At 32.5% G+C, this 12958-nt stretch overlaps 1 protein-coding gene across 3 annotated transcripts in view; it reads left to right on the top strand.

Annotated features, from left to right (window-relative positions):
- The window catches only part of LOC148624949 (uncharacterized), a 189631-nt gene that overhangs the window by 173353 nt on the left and 3320 nt on the right, over positions 1–12958 (top strand). The window contains exons 176-189 of one of the 3 annotated variants that reach the window (XM_088568098.1): positions 493–545; positions 881–988; positions 1328–1368; positions 5029–5114; positions 5860–6009; positions 6520–6557; positions 6834–6853; positions 7088–7197; positions 7406–7555; positions 7782–7834; positions 8546–8653; positions 10417–10701; positions 11731–11802; positions 12751–12768. In XM_088568098.1, coding sequence (XP_088424224.1) covers positions 493–545; positions 881–988; positions 1328–1368; positions 5029–5114; positions 5860–6009; positions 6520–6557; positions 6834–6853; positions 7088–7197; positions 7406–7555; positions 7782–7834; positions 8546–8653; positions 10417–10701; positions 11731–11802; positions 12751–12768 — 1292 coding nt within the window. Of the gene's footprint in view, positions 1–492; positions 546–880; positions 989–1327; positions 1369–5028; positions 5115–5859; positions 6010–6519; positions 6558–6833; positions 6854–7087; positions 7198–7405; positions 7556–7781; positions 7835–8545; positions 8654–10374; positions 10702–11730; positions 11803–12750; positions 12769–12958 lie in introns of all 3 variants that reach the window. The other 2 variants (XM_088568097.1, XM_088568099.1) reach the window with 2 other exon arrangements.

Raw genomic sequence — 12958 nt, 5'->3', positions numbered from 1 at the left:
ATCAATATATGCTCTTTCTCCACAATTTTTGGGTCAAACATTAAAAAAAAAAAGCATGATACTTTTACTTATTTAGTTAATGAGGCATGGTTTGCCAGGTGAGCGATTCAGGCTCTTTTAGAGTTTCTTGTTTGTAAACCTTTCTTTGTTGCCTTCCGTTGTCATACAAAAAAGAGAACTTCTATGAATAAAATCAGTTTGTCTTCATGATTTTACCATGTTGATAGATGATTTTAATTCATGATGTGAACTATTAATCTTAGAATTATTAACCTATTAAACTTGACAGGAAATACTAAGTAAGTTTAAGTTTTAGAGCATTACATTAGTTTATTGTTCCTAGATTACAAAAAAGTAGGTCCACAAGACTTATTAAAATCTGTGGTGTCCTGTATCTGATGATCTTTGAAATAGAAGCTAGAAAATAGACATGTGGTATAAATTCTCTTAATTTGTAATTAGCATCTGTATGTCTCATCCTCTGTATTTCAGCCCATCAGAAGGTTCAAGATGTTACAAATTCAACATTACTGAAGATAAACATTGTACGTACATAATAACTGTTCTGTAACCTCCATTCACATGTTAGGTCAAGAATATTGTATTGAGTGAGCTTTTTGTATTTTGAAAACTGAAAAAGTGATGGTCCCTACTTTAATAAAAAAAAAACATAAAAATATTTATAATTCTTATATCAAGTAAATTTTTGATTGATCTTAATTTTATTTTTTTTTAATTTTTAACTCAGATATATTGAAAGTAAAATTTGTCATAATTTATTCCACTGAGTTGCATTAGACAAACTGTTCAAAGCATCAAAATATACATACTTGTCATTCAGTTTCATTGTATTGGGATCAATTTTTTTTTTCTATTACAGCACCATGTCATGTGACCCCATGCTTCAGAGGAGGACTTTGTACTGAAACAGGAAACAAGGCTATCTGTATCTGTCCAATAGGTTCTACTGGTCCTAGGTGTAATAATGGTTTGTGAACACTATTCTATCGTAGATATTTTAGATCACAAATCCTGAATTTAAAACTGTACAAAAGCAGATTGATCGCAGTAACAGTGAAAAAAAGACATAAAAATTTTCCGGCAAACAGTATGTCAATATGGCAAAGTCATCAGAATTTCAATGTCTATAATTTTATCATATTTAGGCATATAAGGTTTCCTTTGATAAAATTGTAGTCTTTCCTACATTAAAAAATACTTACCATGCTTTTGAATGGGAGTTTGCTGGATGATTTCACAATTGCATGAAAATACTTATAGGCCCTGTAGAAAACTTTCATTTTTAATTTATATCCCTATGTTGTAGATTCAACCAAGTCAGTTATACCTGTAACAAATGGACAGGAGGTTTGTTGGTGTTTTTTTTATTGCTTTATCCACTAGTCAGAAAAAACATAGGTATATAAGTCTATCCATTACCTTTATTGTTTCCAAATGATATCTAAAGAACAGTTCAACCAAATCATTTCAGATTGAAAAAAAACTAATGTTGTCAAGCCATAAAATGTTTATCTGTTCCAACTACAGTTCTTTCAGGAGTTATGGTCCTTTACTGGTTTGAGTATCTCAAATCACCAGTCCCCAGTGCCACAAAAAAGTAAAAAAATCCTGAAGGAAGGCTGAGAATATTCTTAACTTCCATGTTAGCTCCAATCAAAATCTTTGAAATTGGTGACATCACAAATAGTTCAGAATTTTCTTAAACTTAAGTAATATTTCTAGATTTGTGGCACTTGGGCCAGAACATTCTTTTCTAGTCAATATTTTTGTTTAATAAGCTCTTTATATTGGAGTAATATGAGGTTAATCCTATGGAAATGAATTAAATGCAATGTATAATAGTAAAGTCCTTTGATAAAAAGTTAAAAACTCCAAAAGTACCCCATGAAGATCTGTTGTGGTAATGATTTATGTACCAGTCCATATAAAAATTCAGACACTGCTTATGATATAGGTGATTCATAGTTTAGAAAAAAAAAATTTTACAAACTCTGTTTTTTTTTTTCATTCTACATATCCTTTATTTTTATGCAATGATCAGGGCAAATGCAGGATTTTAGATTAGGAGGGGCGCAGTTAAAATTTCGGCGAGCAGAGCAAGGCCAAAAATTTTTTGAGGTTAATTTTTTGAAATATTCTTCTAGAGTGGGTGCTATGTAGGTATCTTTTGTGGTAAAATTAGCGAGAAATGAAAGTTTCAACCTAAAACCGCCTAAATCTACCCCTGACAACCCATGCTTTTCAAATTTTAGGGGGGCGCAGGCCAGCCACGCTCCAGCCTGAATCCGCCCCTGATTAGAGTCTTTTTTGTATTCAAAGTGCCAATTTCATATAAAATCGATGCAATTTCTATCTCAAAATTGCAATAATTGAATATATAACCAAATGAGACTGGATATGTGGCCTGTTATTGTTTCCTGAATGAAAAAAAATGACTTTGGTGAGTTTTGACATGCATGAATCCTCTCCAGTCTGATTTTTATAAGAACTGCTACTTAAAATGCTCTGATGTGTTCTTTATTGACTGTAGTTAATGAGACAAAAAAATCCTATTTTAATATCACCTGTACCATTTTATGTGTCTCCATATCTGGTCTTCTTCCTTTCATACAAAAAACCTCTTGGACTTCATCACATTAGAACCAAACTTTATTCTATACCTCTCACTCTACTACATCCCCTTTACAAAACAAGTCTTGACACTCCTGTTTCTGACCCCCACCTCATCATTATACAGACTTGTTGCCATCATTTTGGATATTGGTTTCCACAGACTCTTTAAACCAGTTTGTGTGAAAAGTCAAGATGAAAAAAAACGATCATTTCTTCCACTACCGTTTGTCAACAAAGGTATAGATGCAATTAATTTGGCTAACATCCTCCATCTCAAAAACGTTACCAACAAAATTCCCCCATATTTCAAAGACAAATCCATACCAATTATTTCATATTCCTATACTTCATCCATCGCATCCAAAATTTTCAATTATAAAAGGCTATTGCAGAACCTCGAGATTGAGGACTTCAAGGCGAAACCACGAGACTGTTCTTGCAAAACCTCTCCATTCAAATATGGTCCTTCTGGTCACGTCGTTACGGGAGATTTAACCATTATTGAAAATGAATCTCTGCGTAATATCCTTTCTAAAGGTCACAAGTACCGTGAACCACGCTCCATAAATTGGAATTATAACTTTAAAGTTCTTATGGATGCCATCGAGGACTATGCCAGATAAGACATTGATTCTCTGTCAGAGTGGTTAAAGGCCGTGAGGTCTTTAATTTTGAAACGAATGAAAGTTTTAAGTAGGTCAATGAGTGCCAAGGCTACATCAGTTTTCAAAGACCCCGATGTAGCAAAAACATTGTCTACTATACATGACAAATATGATGTCATACAACATTGTTTTTGTCTGCAAAACGTTTTATATCCAATGTTTATTATCAGAGGTAGACGTAGAAAATAATAGCAGTGATAAGACCTATACTGCTACCACTCTCTCCAAAGAAGAGATTGTGGAAAACCATAAATCTGTGCTATCCTCTTTTGGTCTCTCTACCAAGGACGATGATTGTGATTTACCGTCTATGTACTAGATTCCTAAACTTCACAAGAATCCATACAAACAACGTTGCATAGCTGGACCAGCAATATGTACCACCGAACCTCTTTGAAAACTTTTAACTTCTATACTGACAACTGTCAAAGAGGGTCTGCAGTCCTACCACAACCCATGTTACTCCCGTAGTGGTATTAATTCAATGTGGATCCTGAAAAATTCGAAAGATCTTTTGGAGACAATCAGTTCAAGACTATTATCTGAATATAATAGCATTAAAACCTATTGAACCTAACACTGTATACTTCTAGTCCCCATACTCAGTTAAAATCCTGACTTAAAAACATTATACATCATTGTTTTTCCAAAAAAGATGGTACACCTAGATACAAACTATAGTTCTTGGTAGAGATTCCTCATACTTTGTAAGAAATAATTCCAAATCATCTTCCAAATATACAGAGGAAGTTGTTTACAAAATGCTGGAATTTTTGATAGACAACATATTTGTCCAGTGTGGTGGACGTGTTTTTCAACAAACGGTCGGCATTCCAGTGGGAACAAATTGTGCTCCTTTACTTGCTGACCTATTCCTTCACTCTTATGAGGCTGACTTTATAGCTGATCTGATCAGAAAGAAAAAATATTGTTTGGCTAGATCCTTCAATCTCAGTTTCTGCTATATAGATGACGTATTATGTTTAAACAATCCTAATTTCGGGAATTTGATACATCGCATCTACCCAAAAGAACTTGAGATAAAGGATACTACAGACACTGTGAAGTCAGCCTCATATCTTGACCTACACTTAGAAATCGATGGTAAAGGAAAACTATTGACCAAACTTTACAACAAACATGATGACTTTTTATTCAGAATTGTCAACTTTCCTTTCATCTGTGGCAACATCCCTTCAGCTCCTGCGTATGGAGTGTTCATATCACAACTCATACGTTATGCCAGAGCTTGCCCAAACTACACAGACTTTTTGTATCTCGCTAGAACTCTAACAAATAGGCTTCTGGAACAGGGTTATGTTGTTACAAGATTGAAGTCATCACTACAGAAGTTTTATGGTCATCATCATGAACTCGTGGATTGTTATGGTGTATCCATCAGCACCATGAAAACTGATTTATTCAACGGGTCATAGTTTTCCTTTCCTCATTTGTCTACCCCGGACTTGACTTTTTATGAGCAACTCGGCAGGTGTTTCTAGAAAAGCAGAGGACGCTTACTCTACCGGTGCATCTGGTCCATGCTCCCAGTTTTTAGTGGAGTCCGAGTTGCTCATTTATTTTTGTTACTTTGTATGTATGATTTTAGTTACTCTATGTTCTTTGTTGTGTATGTCTGTTTTCCATGTCTGGTCTTTGTCCCTGGATTAAATTCTTTTGATTACCGCTATAACCTTGGTTCCCTTGATTACTCTTTTATATTTTTCAGCCTAAACTGGTAGATACTGTTGTACCAAAAGAAGTGAAATGTTATATAAACAAGGAATGTTTTGTCCCGTTGATTGTGAAAGGGAGGTAAGTTTTCATACAGGGAGCTTACCAAGGGAAGCAATCTGTATGTAGCAGTGGTCCTTACCAATTACAGCAAATTAAAAAGGAATTGGCTTTCTCTTTATTTAATGACCGTTACCTGATGAAATGTCTTAGGTAGTTAACATAGTAACTTAATAGACAAGTTGATTGAAGCTTAATATCATTACATATGTATTTGAATCTATCTGACAAAAAGTTTGAAACTCGTTGTCAATTATCCAGTTATCTACCTATGATATAAATTGCATATCTGCATGGCCTACATTTCGTAAAATAATTTCAAATTAAGAATTTGCTAAGAAATCTTCAAATTCAAGGAATCTTATTAGTTGTCATTGGAGTTGAGATCAGACATGAAGAAAATCTTAATATCAACTTTTGAAAGAAAATAAAAAAAGCTTCAGCAGTGGTATAATTCAAATATGTCAAAATAAAAAAAAGATATGGTCTTACGTGAACACAGGTATCAAAGACGATCTACATACAAGATGAAATATATAAATAGATTACACACAAAAACTGAAGATAAGGAAAACAAAGTGTCACACAAAAAAAACTAAAGCACTAGATTCTATGTTACAAAAACTATTAAAATGTAAATATTTTCCCATATTTCATTGTTTGGATAATTCATTTTCATTAGTATACAGCAAATTTTAATATTATAATTGCTGTGTTGATTGAATAAAAAAACATGTCTTATTCCCATATCTTCACTTGTTTTCAGCCAAACACCATCAGTTGGAGAAACTGACAGTTCACTCAGCCCAAAGATAAACACAGGACCGAAGATCAATTCTACAGATGGTGTCTATCAGCATACTCTGTCTATCACACCGCAGTCCAAGGGCAGGAAACCTGTCTGTGTTAAAACAAAGTACAGTTTTAGTACAGTTTTTTAGAAACCACATAATTGGAATTATCATGGTTTTCAAAATGTGTCCTCTTATATATCTGAAATGCTTTTGATCAACACATTTTCAGAAATATTATCATCAATTTCAGTTGACAATGTGATTTCTTTTCTTATTTTATTTATAAAAAAAATCAATTAGAAAAAGAACAATATCAGTTTTAAAGGTTTAGGAAAACATCACTAGTATTACATATGGCTTTGGTTCTACTGTATTAAACTTTCTCCATTTTGAAAACAAAACTTTTGTGACAGAGGATGTTGGAGACCTGATCTTTTCCATTTTTTTTAAATTTGATAATTCATTGGATCGATTAAAGTATGTTTTTTCATGATATCTGAATAGTATGTAAGTTGTTGCGAACCCTATCAATTTCAATATGTTGTGTGTTATATAATTTTCATGGTATTTACTTTAAATGTATCTTGGAGAAAATACTTTATTTAATTAAATGAATTTCTTTCTTATTTCAGAGATCCCAATCAGATGTGTTTTACTGTAGATGTTGTAGGTCAGTAAATTGGTTTTACAACTCTATACCCTTTCTTGTAATCATTGTGTCCGTTGGTCTGTCTGCTTCTCTTGTGTGTTTTGTCTTATCTTTTTCAACAGATTTTAATGAAATTTAATATGAATGTTGATATAAATTGATATTGATGCAAATATATTTTTCTATGAATAAAAATAAGGCACTTCAAATGTTTAGATGTAAAGAGAGATCGGAATTGAAACTATAATGTGGTTAATACATGACAAATTTATTCATTATCTTTTTTCTTTCTTTCAGATCCACCCACTAATACATCGGTATTGTATTTGTCTTATTAGTTATAGGAAGTTACTATGTTTTGATATATTTCAATGTAAACAAAGTTAATTCTTTACTAAAGTGTCTGTTTTATATTGTACAGAGAATTATGCATATTGTAATTATCATGATTTTTAAGTGAAGATGTTAAGTAATGAACTTCCTGCTTCAGTATTTGACAGGGTAAAATATTTATCTAAATTAATGCTTCAGTTTCTGCTTTCATCTTACAGACTGGCCCAGATTTTACTGGTCCTACACTTGGACCAGGATCTACTGTTACCTGTCAGACAGATACATTGTGTCATCTTCAAGTTCAAACAGACAAGGACAATGGACAGTGGTATGTTGAATGAATCACTTAATTACAATATTTTTATTAATAGAAATACTGGAATATGATTTGTGTTAAAATATAATTTAAGTACCATTCTCAATTGTTACAAAATTTATATATGTCTTTCTATATTTAAGTACTTCCAGCAGTCTGTATGTGTGAAGGAAAAAAAAGATTTCTTGTGATATTTTTGTATTTTTGTTTATTTTTTTAGCCCTACTATTCTTAAAAGTGGGGGTAAAACAACAATATCTGATGTCTACATTTTCCCAACACAACATGGTGACTGTAAAACTGATGTAGCCTTCAAACCTAAGTCCACTGAAACTGGAAAGAAAATGCTGTGTCTCCATTTAAAATCAGTGTAAGCTTCCATGATTTTCTTTTCCAAGTATTTCATCAAGTCGCCTCTTTCAACCAATTATTCATAAATCTTATGGAGTGTTGGATAAGTCAGATTTAACTGTATAACAGCTTAGGACATATTTCTAGCCTCTGATTATAGTTTATGTGGATCTTTTAATCAGTTAATTTTAATTACTCATTTTTTAAAGCATGGCATTTTCATCAAGATTTTTTATTTTTTTCAGATCTGGTACAGGGAAAGAAAGATGTTACAAAGTCAATGTGGATACTAAATTGGGTATTTAGTAGAATAAACACCTTTTATATTTTTTTTTCTTCTTTGAAGATCATTGTCTCTTTCAAAAAGGACTGAAAAACATAACAACCTGTTGGTGCAGTAATTTAGAAAAAGCAATTAAATTAAAGACAGTATTCACCCTATAGCCATCATGATTAATGTTGTCCTTACTTGGTCTCAACACTGTTAAATTATGTGTTAAGAGCAAGTAGAAAAGACCTCTTGTGTTACATGAAACTTATCATTTTGAAAGATCATCAATTTTTTTTATATTTTAACATGTATTAAGAGCAGATTACAGAAGCCATATTTTCATTGAATACCGTGTAAGCAGATAATTTTCCTAGGGTGCTAAGTTTGGCATTTTTAGCAGTCAGTCTAAAATTGCCAACATGAATTCTGTGAAATATTAACTCTGAGCTCAGGTAACTAGCGCACTACTTATAATCTTCTGAAATATATAGCAGGTAATTTTCGTAGGGTGCTAAGTTTTTTAGCAGTCTCTCTACAAAATGCCAACATGAATTATGTGAAATATTAACTTAGAGCATAAGCATTTAGTGTGTCACTTTGAATCCACCAAAATTAGAATCACCAAAAAATTTCCCATGCATTTTGGCTGCAAATGACCAAACTTTACACTCTAAGTATAATCCAACATACAGTAATAAGGAAAAGAATATTTGTTGACCATTTGTTTTCATTTGACAGATCCCTGTTCAACTGTATTCTGTGAAAGCCATGGAGAGTGTCATGTGACTGGTAGTTCTGGTCAGTGTATCTGTCAAGCTGGCTTCTCAGGAACTAAATGTGAAAACGGTATTAAAATGATTGTTCTTTAGGTGATAATAAAAAAAATTCCTAGATTCTCATCCCCACCCTAGCCGATTTTTCATGCCCACCCCAATTTTTTTTAATATTCCTGACTGAAATTTCCAAAAAAATATTCCATGACTTGTCTGGATCTGATTTATAATTATTGTTATTTAGTAACTTCCGTTTGAAAATTATAATTTTTCTCTGCTGTACATTTATGAAATGGTTCCAAATTTGATGAAAACTAGTATAGGCATAGCAGAACAAAATATATACTATGATAGAGCTGTTTCAATACTTTTGTGCTGGTAAAATCATAAATGGTCATAACAACAACGCTAGTTTTTCAGCACAAGAATAAGTTACTGAAAGAAAAATAAACAATAAAATTCATCCCTTGCCTAAGCTTTTCAGGGAAGTTGGATGAGAATTTAGAAATTTTTTTATTATTATCCTAACATGTTTGATAATGTTTATTTTGATGCGTGTAAACAACTCATTTCAGAAACAGACTTGCATTATAAGAATTCATTCAAGTTTGGAAAAAAACATAGTTTGGCAATGGACAGTTAAGAAATAATTCATGGGGGGTATTGTGTTGCATTTGAATCACCAAGGTAATATATTGTTTGATATTTATGGAAAGTAGTATTAGAATTTCCAATTTCAACCTTATTTCCTCAGTTTTTAATCAAAGGGAAGTAATTTAGTAAAAGACATATGAGATAGTTATAGGCATCTTATTAGGGTGTTTCATGCATTATGAGTTCACACAAAGACCATAAATAAAACAAAATGAAATGTAATGGCCATCATGCCTAGTGTTTTTGAGGTTGAATTGTACAACTTTTAGCCTCCCATGTATTACAATTAATGGCTGCTATTATCGATGATTATGTGAATTTGAAGTTTAAATCAGGGATCTCACAGAAACAGGTAAATGCATAAAAATGATGAAATAAAAACAGATGACAGAGGCAGTTGTCGTGTTGGGATGGTTTTGTGTACAACCATTCCCTTTCTCTAGTGATTATAGTTACTTGATTAGAAAATTAGAAAAAGTCAATTCAATGATATATATTGCTATATGCATGTTTCAATATGTAACATCTGATATATATTTACAGCTACGACTACTATGTCTACTTCAACGGCTACAGTTTTACATACTACTGCATTAACTGTTACTAATTCTACTTTAACTAAAGTACTGACTGCTTCATCTCTTCTGACCTCTTCCTCAACTAAACCAACAACACCTTTAGGTGTACCAATTACACAAACTTCTGCTTCAACTTTACCAACCTCTGCTTCAACTAAAGTTCCAACTGTGCCAACATCTGCTTCAACTTTACCAACCTCTGCTTCAACTAAAGTCCTAACTTTACCAACCTCTGCTTCAACTAAAGTCCCAATTTTACCAACCTCTGCTTCAACTAAAGTTCCAACTGTGCCAACATCTGCTTCAACTTTACCAACCTCTGCTTCAACTAAAGTTCCAACTGTGCCAACATCTGCTTCAACTTTACCAACCTCTGCTTCAACTTTACCAACCTCTGCTTCAGCTAAAGTTCCAACTGTGCCAACATCTGCTTCAACTAAACCAACCTCTGTTACAACTAAAGCTTCAACTGTACCACCTGTACCAAAATCTGCTTCAACTAAATTGTCAACTTCAGCAACTGTCCATAACTCTGTGTCAAAAAAACTATCTACTGCTTCAGGTAAATTTACAGTTGCAACAATTAAGCCATCTTCTGCTTCAGTTGCTCCAACCACAAAAACAACCATAATTCCTGTAGCTTCACAGTCTCAACCAGGCGTTAAGTTACCAACTACTTCTAGTAGTAGTATTTCTAGTTCCCATAGTTTGTCAACTACAAAGCAAGCAATGCAAAATACTAATATCAGCACACCAAGTTCACCAACAGCAAATAGTCTGACACAAAACTTGCAAACTTCTCCACAAAAAATGCCAGATCAGCCAACTACAAACCTTAAAGGACTGAGTAACTCAACAACAAAACAGATTACAACAATTAGTCCATCTGGTAAGCTGATTAGACTGGATGGTTCTTTATGAAATAAAATACTCACATGGCTTTGTGTGTGTTAATTGTGTTTTTTCATTACTGACTTTTCTAAGTTTTAAATTTTATTAACTTTGGTATAAAGGAGTAACACTTTTTGTTTGGCTGTCTGCTCTTCTGTCCCATTTTTTAGTTGAAAACTTACAGGAAGGTTGGACATCATGTACAGATGTGTGCATGAAGGAATACAATTACTGTCGGAGGGCTCCAAACGGTTATAATCTAATTTAAATGCTTTACATGTTAAAAACCTCATAAGCTCAACTCCTCCTAGAGCACTCCATGGATTTTGATGACATTTTATAGGAAGGTTGGCCATCATATATTGATGTGTAAGAGGAAGTATTATAAATGTCATAGAACTCCAAAGGGTGATCATTAAACTCATGAGTTTTATATTTAACCTTTAACTCTATTCTAATGGGTGTGTTCTCTTTTGTGAGAAAATACTCCTAGTTTTCTAGTTTAAATTGCATGCTTACTCATTGCAATATTTCAGTATTTCTTTTTGGAAACAAGACTTTCCACGTTGGTTTTGTTACTGCTAAAAATGAAAATGGGTTGATTAAGGCTATTTATTAAACATGTGTAATGAAATGTAATGGCACCTGATGATTTTTATATGCATGGCATGTCTTGATAAAACTTTTAGGCTAAACTAATGTTCATGGAAAATTCAAAGATGAATTGGAGGACGGATTTTGAAAATTTTTATTAGGCCAAATCTTCAAGAATAATTTTAATAGATTGAAGGATTCTAAAATTTTTTATAAAATACATATCACAAATGCTTTCTTATGTTTTTTTAATCATTTGCCTTTTTTCATTAAAAGTTTTTGGACATAAAATGCCAATAAAAGGTATTAAGTATTTTTTGTGCAAGTCAGGTTTCTGTTTCTCATCGAATTTGCATATTTGACACCATGATAAAAGGAGCCACATTGCAGATAGAGAAAATAAGTATGTATCTGTAATTGATTTTATTTTTAGTTCCAACAACTCAGCCAAGTACCACCATAAGAAAAGCTATAAATATACCGGTAAATGGAAAGACATATACTAGTAAGTTTTTTTGTGGTCATGGTAAATTTGGATACACTTATTTTTGTAAATTAACAAACTGGCTGTGAATTTTCATTCTGGTGCATATTTCGGCCTAAAATGATATAATGGCAATAGTAAATACAGGCAATAATCTCTTCCTTAACAGTAAAAAATATGACGCAGATGTAATCTTCAAGAGGACTATAATTTGCCTCTTTAATAGAAATGTCAAGTCCTTAAGTTGGATATCCCTTTTTTTTTAGACAATTTGTCTTCATGCTTACATTTCCCATATTTGTGTGTTTGGAACTCCTCTGCTATTTTGCTATATTTTTGTGTTTATACGAGAAAGTCTGATAATTTGCAATTAATATTTACCCATCAGATCACTTCCTGTCAGACTGACTTCAGACCCTCAGTTGTTCTAAGGTCAGAGGTTATATTGGTAATGATTACCATTATGATGACTTCATTCTCTTTTATATTAAAGTTTTATTATGAAATGAAGTTAACAGTGTGATGTAACTACAAATTTGAAATTTCATATAAAAATCCTACAAAATACAAGCTCATCTTACATACTTAATCTACTTGTATGTATTTTGTCTTTGAACTTTTTTTTGGGCTCTATCACTTTAACATGAGTTTAGATTCATGTTATTTTGGGATTAAAATAAGGTGCTTACTTACCCTTGTGTCTATAAAAGCAAGTTGACCCTAACTTCTGACTTTGTTGAACTGTTGAACAGAAGTTATCTAAGGTAAATACCAGTTTTGCCAAATAAACTCATCTGTTGAATTAGTAACATGTAGCATTATCTCTGTGGTCATTCAAAATAAGTGAATACATCTAATTATATTTATTGTGTATATCTCTTCCTTGTGGATAAAGAAATTTTATTTCCACATTTTTAAGAGGTACATTTGAATATCAAGGACTGACTCATTTACTCCTTTATTTTTCAGGTTTTTGTACCCAGCTTTGTAAGTAGTTACCATTAACGCTTTGAGTGGTAAATTCACAATAGATGTACACAGTATCATTTTTTTTCAGTTGCTTCTAATGATCATGAATTGCATTCCAATGTTAGAAAAAATGACCTGAGAGTGTGTAGAACAAAATGATTGAATAAGGATATCTTAACTTCAGTGAAAAACATTTGATTGGAAAGGA

The sequence above is a fragment of the Perna viridis genome, chromosome 2 (assembly GCF_037379345.1).
Source record: "Perna viridis isolate PV_CMFRI_1.1 ecotype Kerala chromosome 2, ASM3737934v1, whole genome shotgun sequence".
In the NCBI taxonomy this organism is placed as follows: Eukaryota; Metazoa; Mollusca; class Bivalvia; order Mytilida; family Mytilidae; genus Perna; species Perna viridis.
The sequence above is the reverse complement of the archived record's forward strand: the minus strand, read 5'-3'. Positions and strand labels throughout refer to the sequence as shown.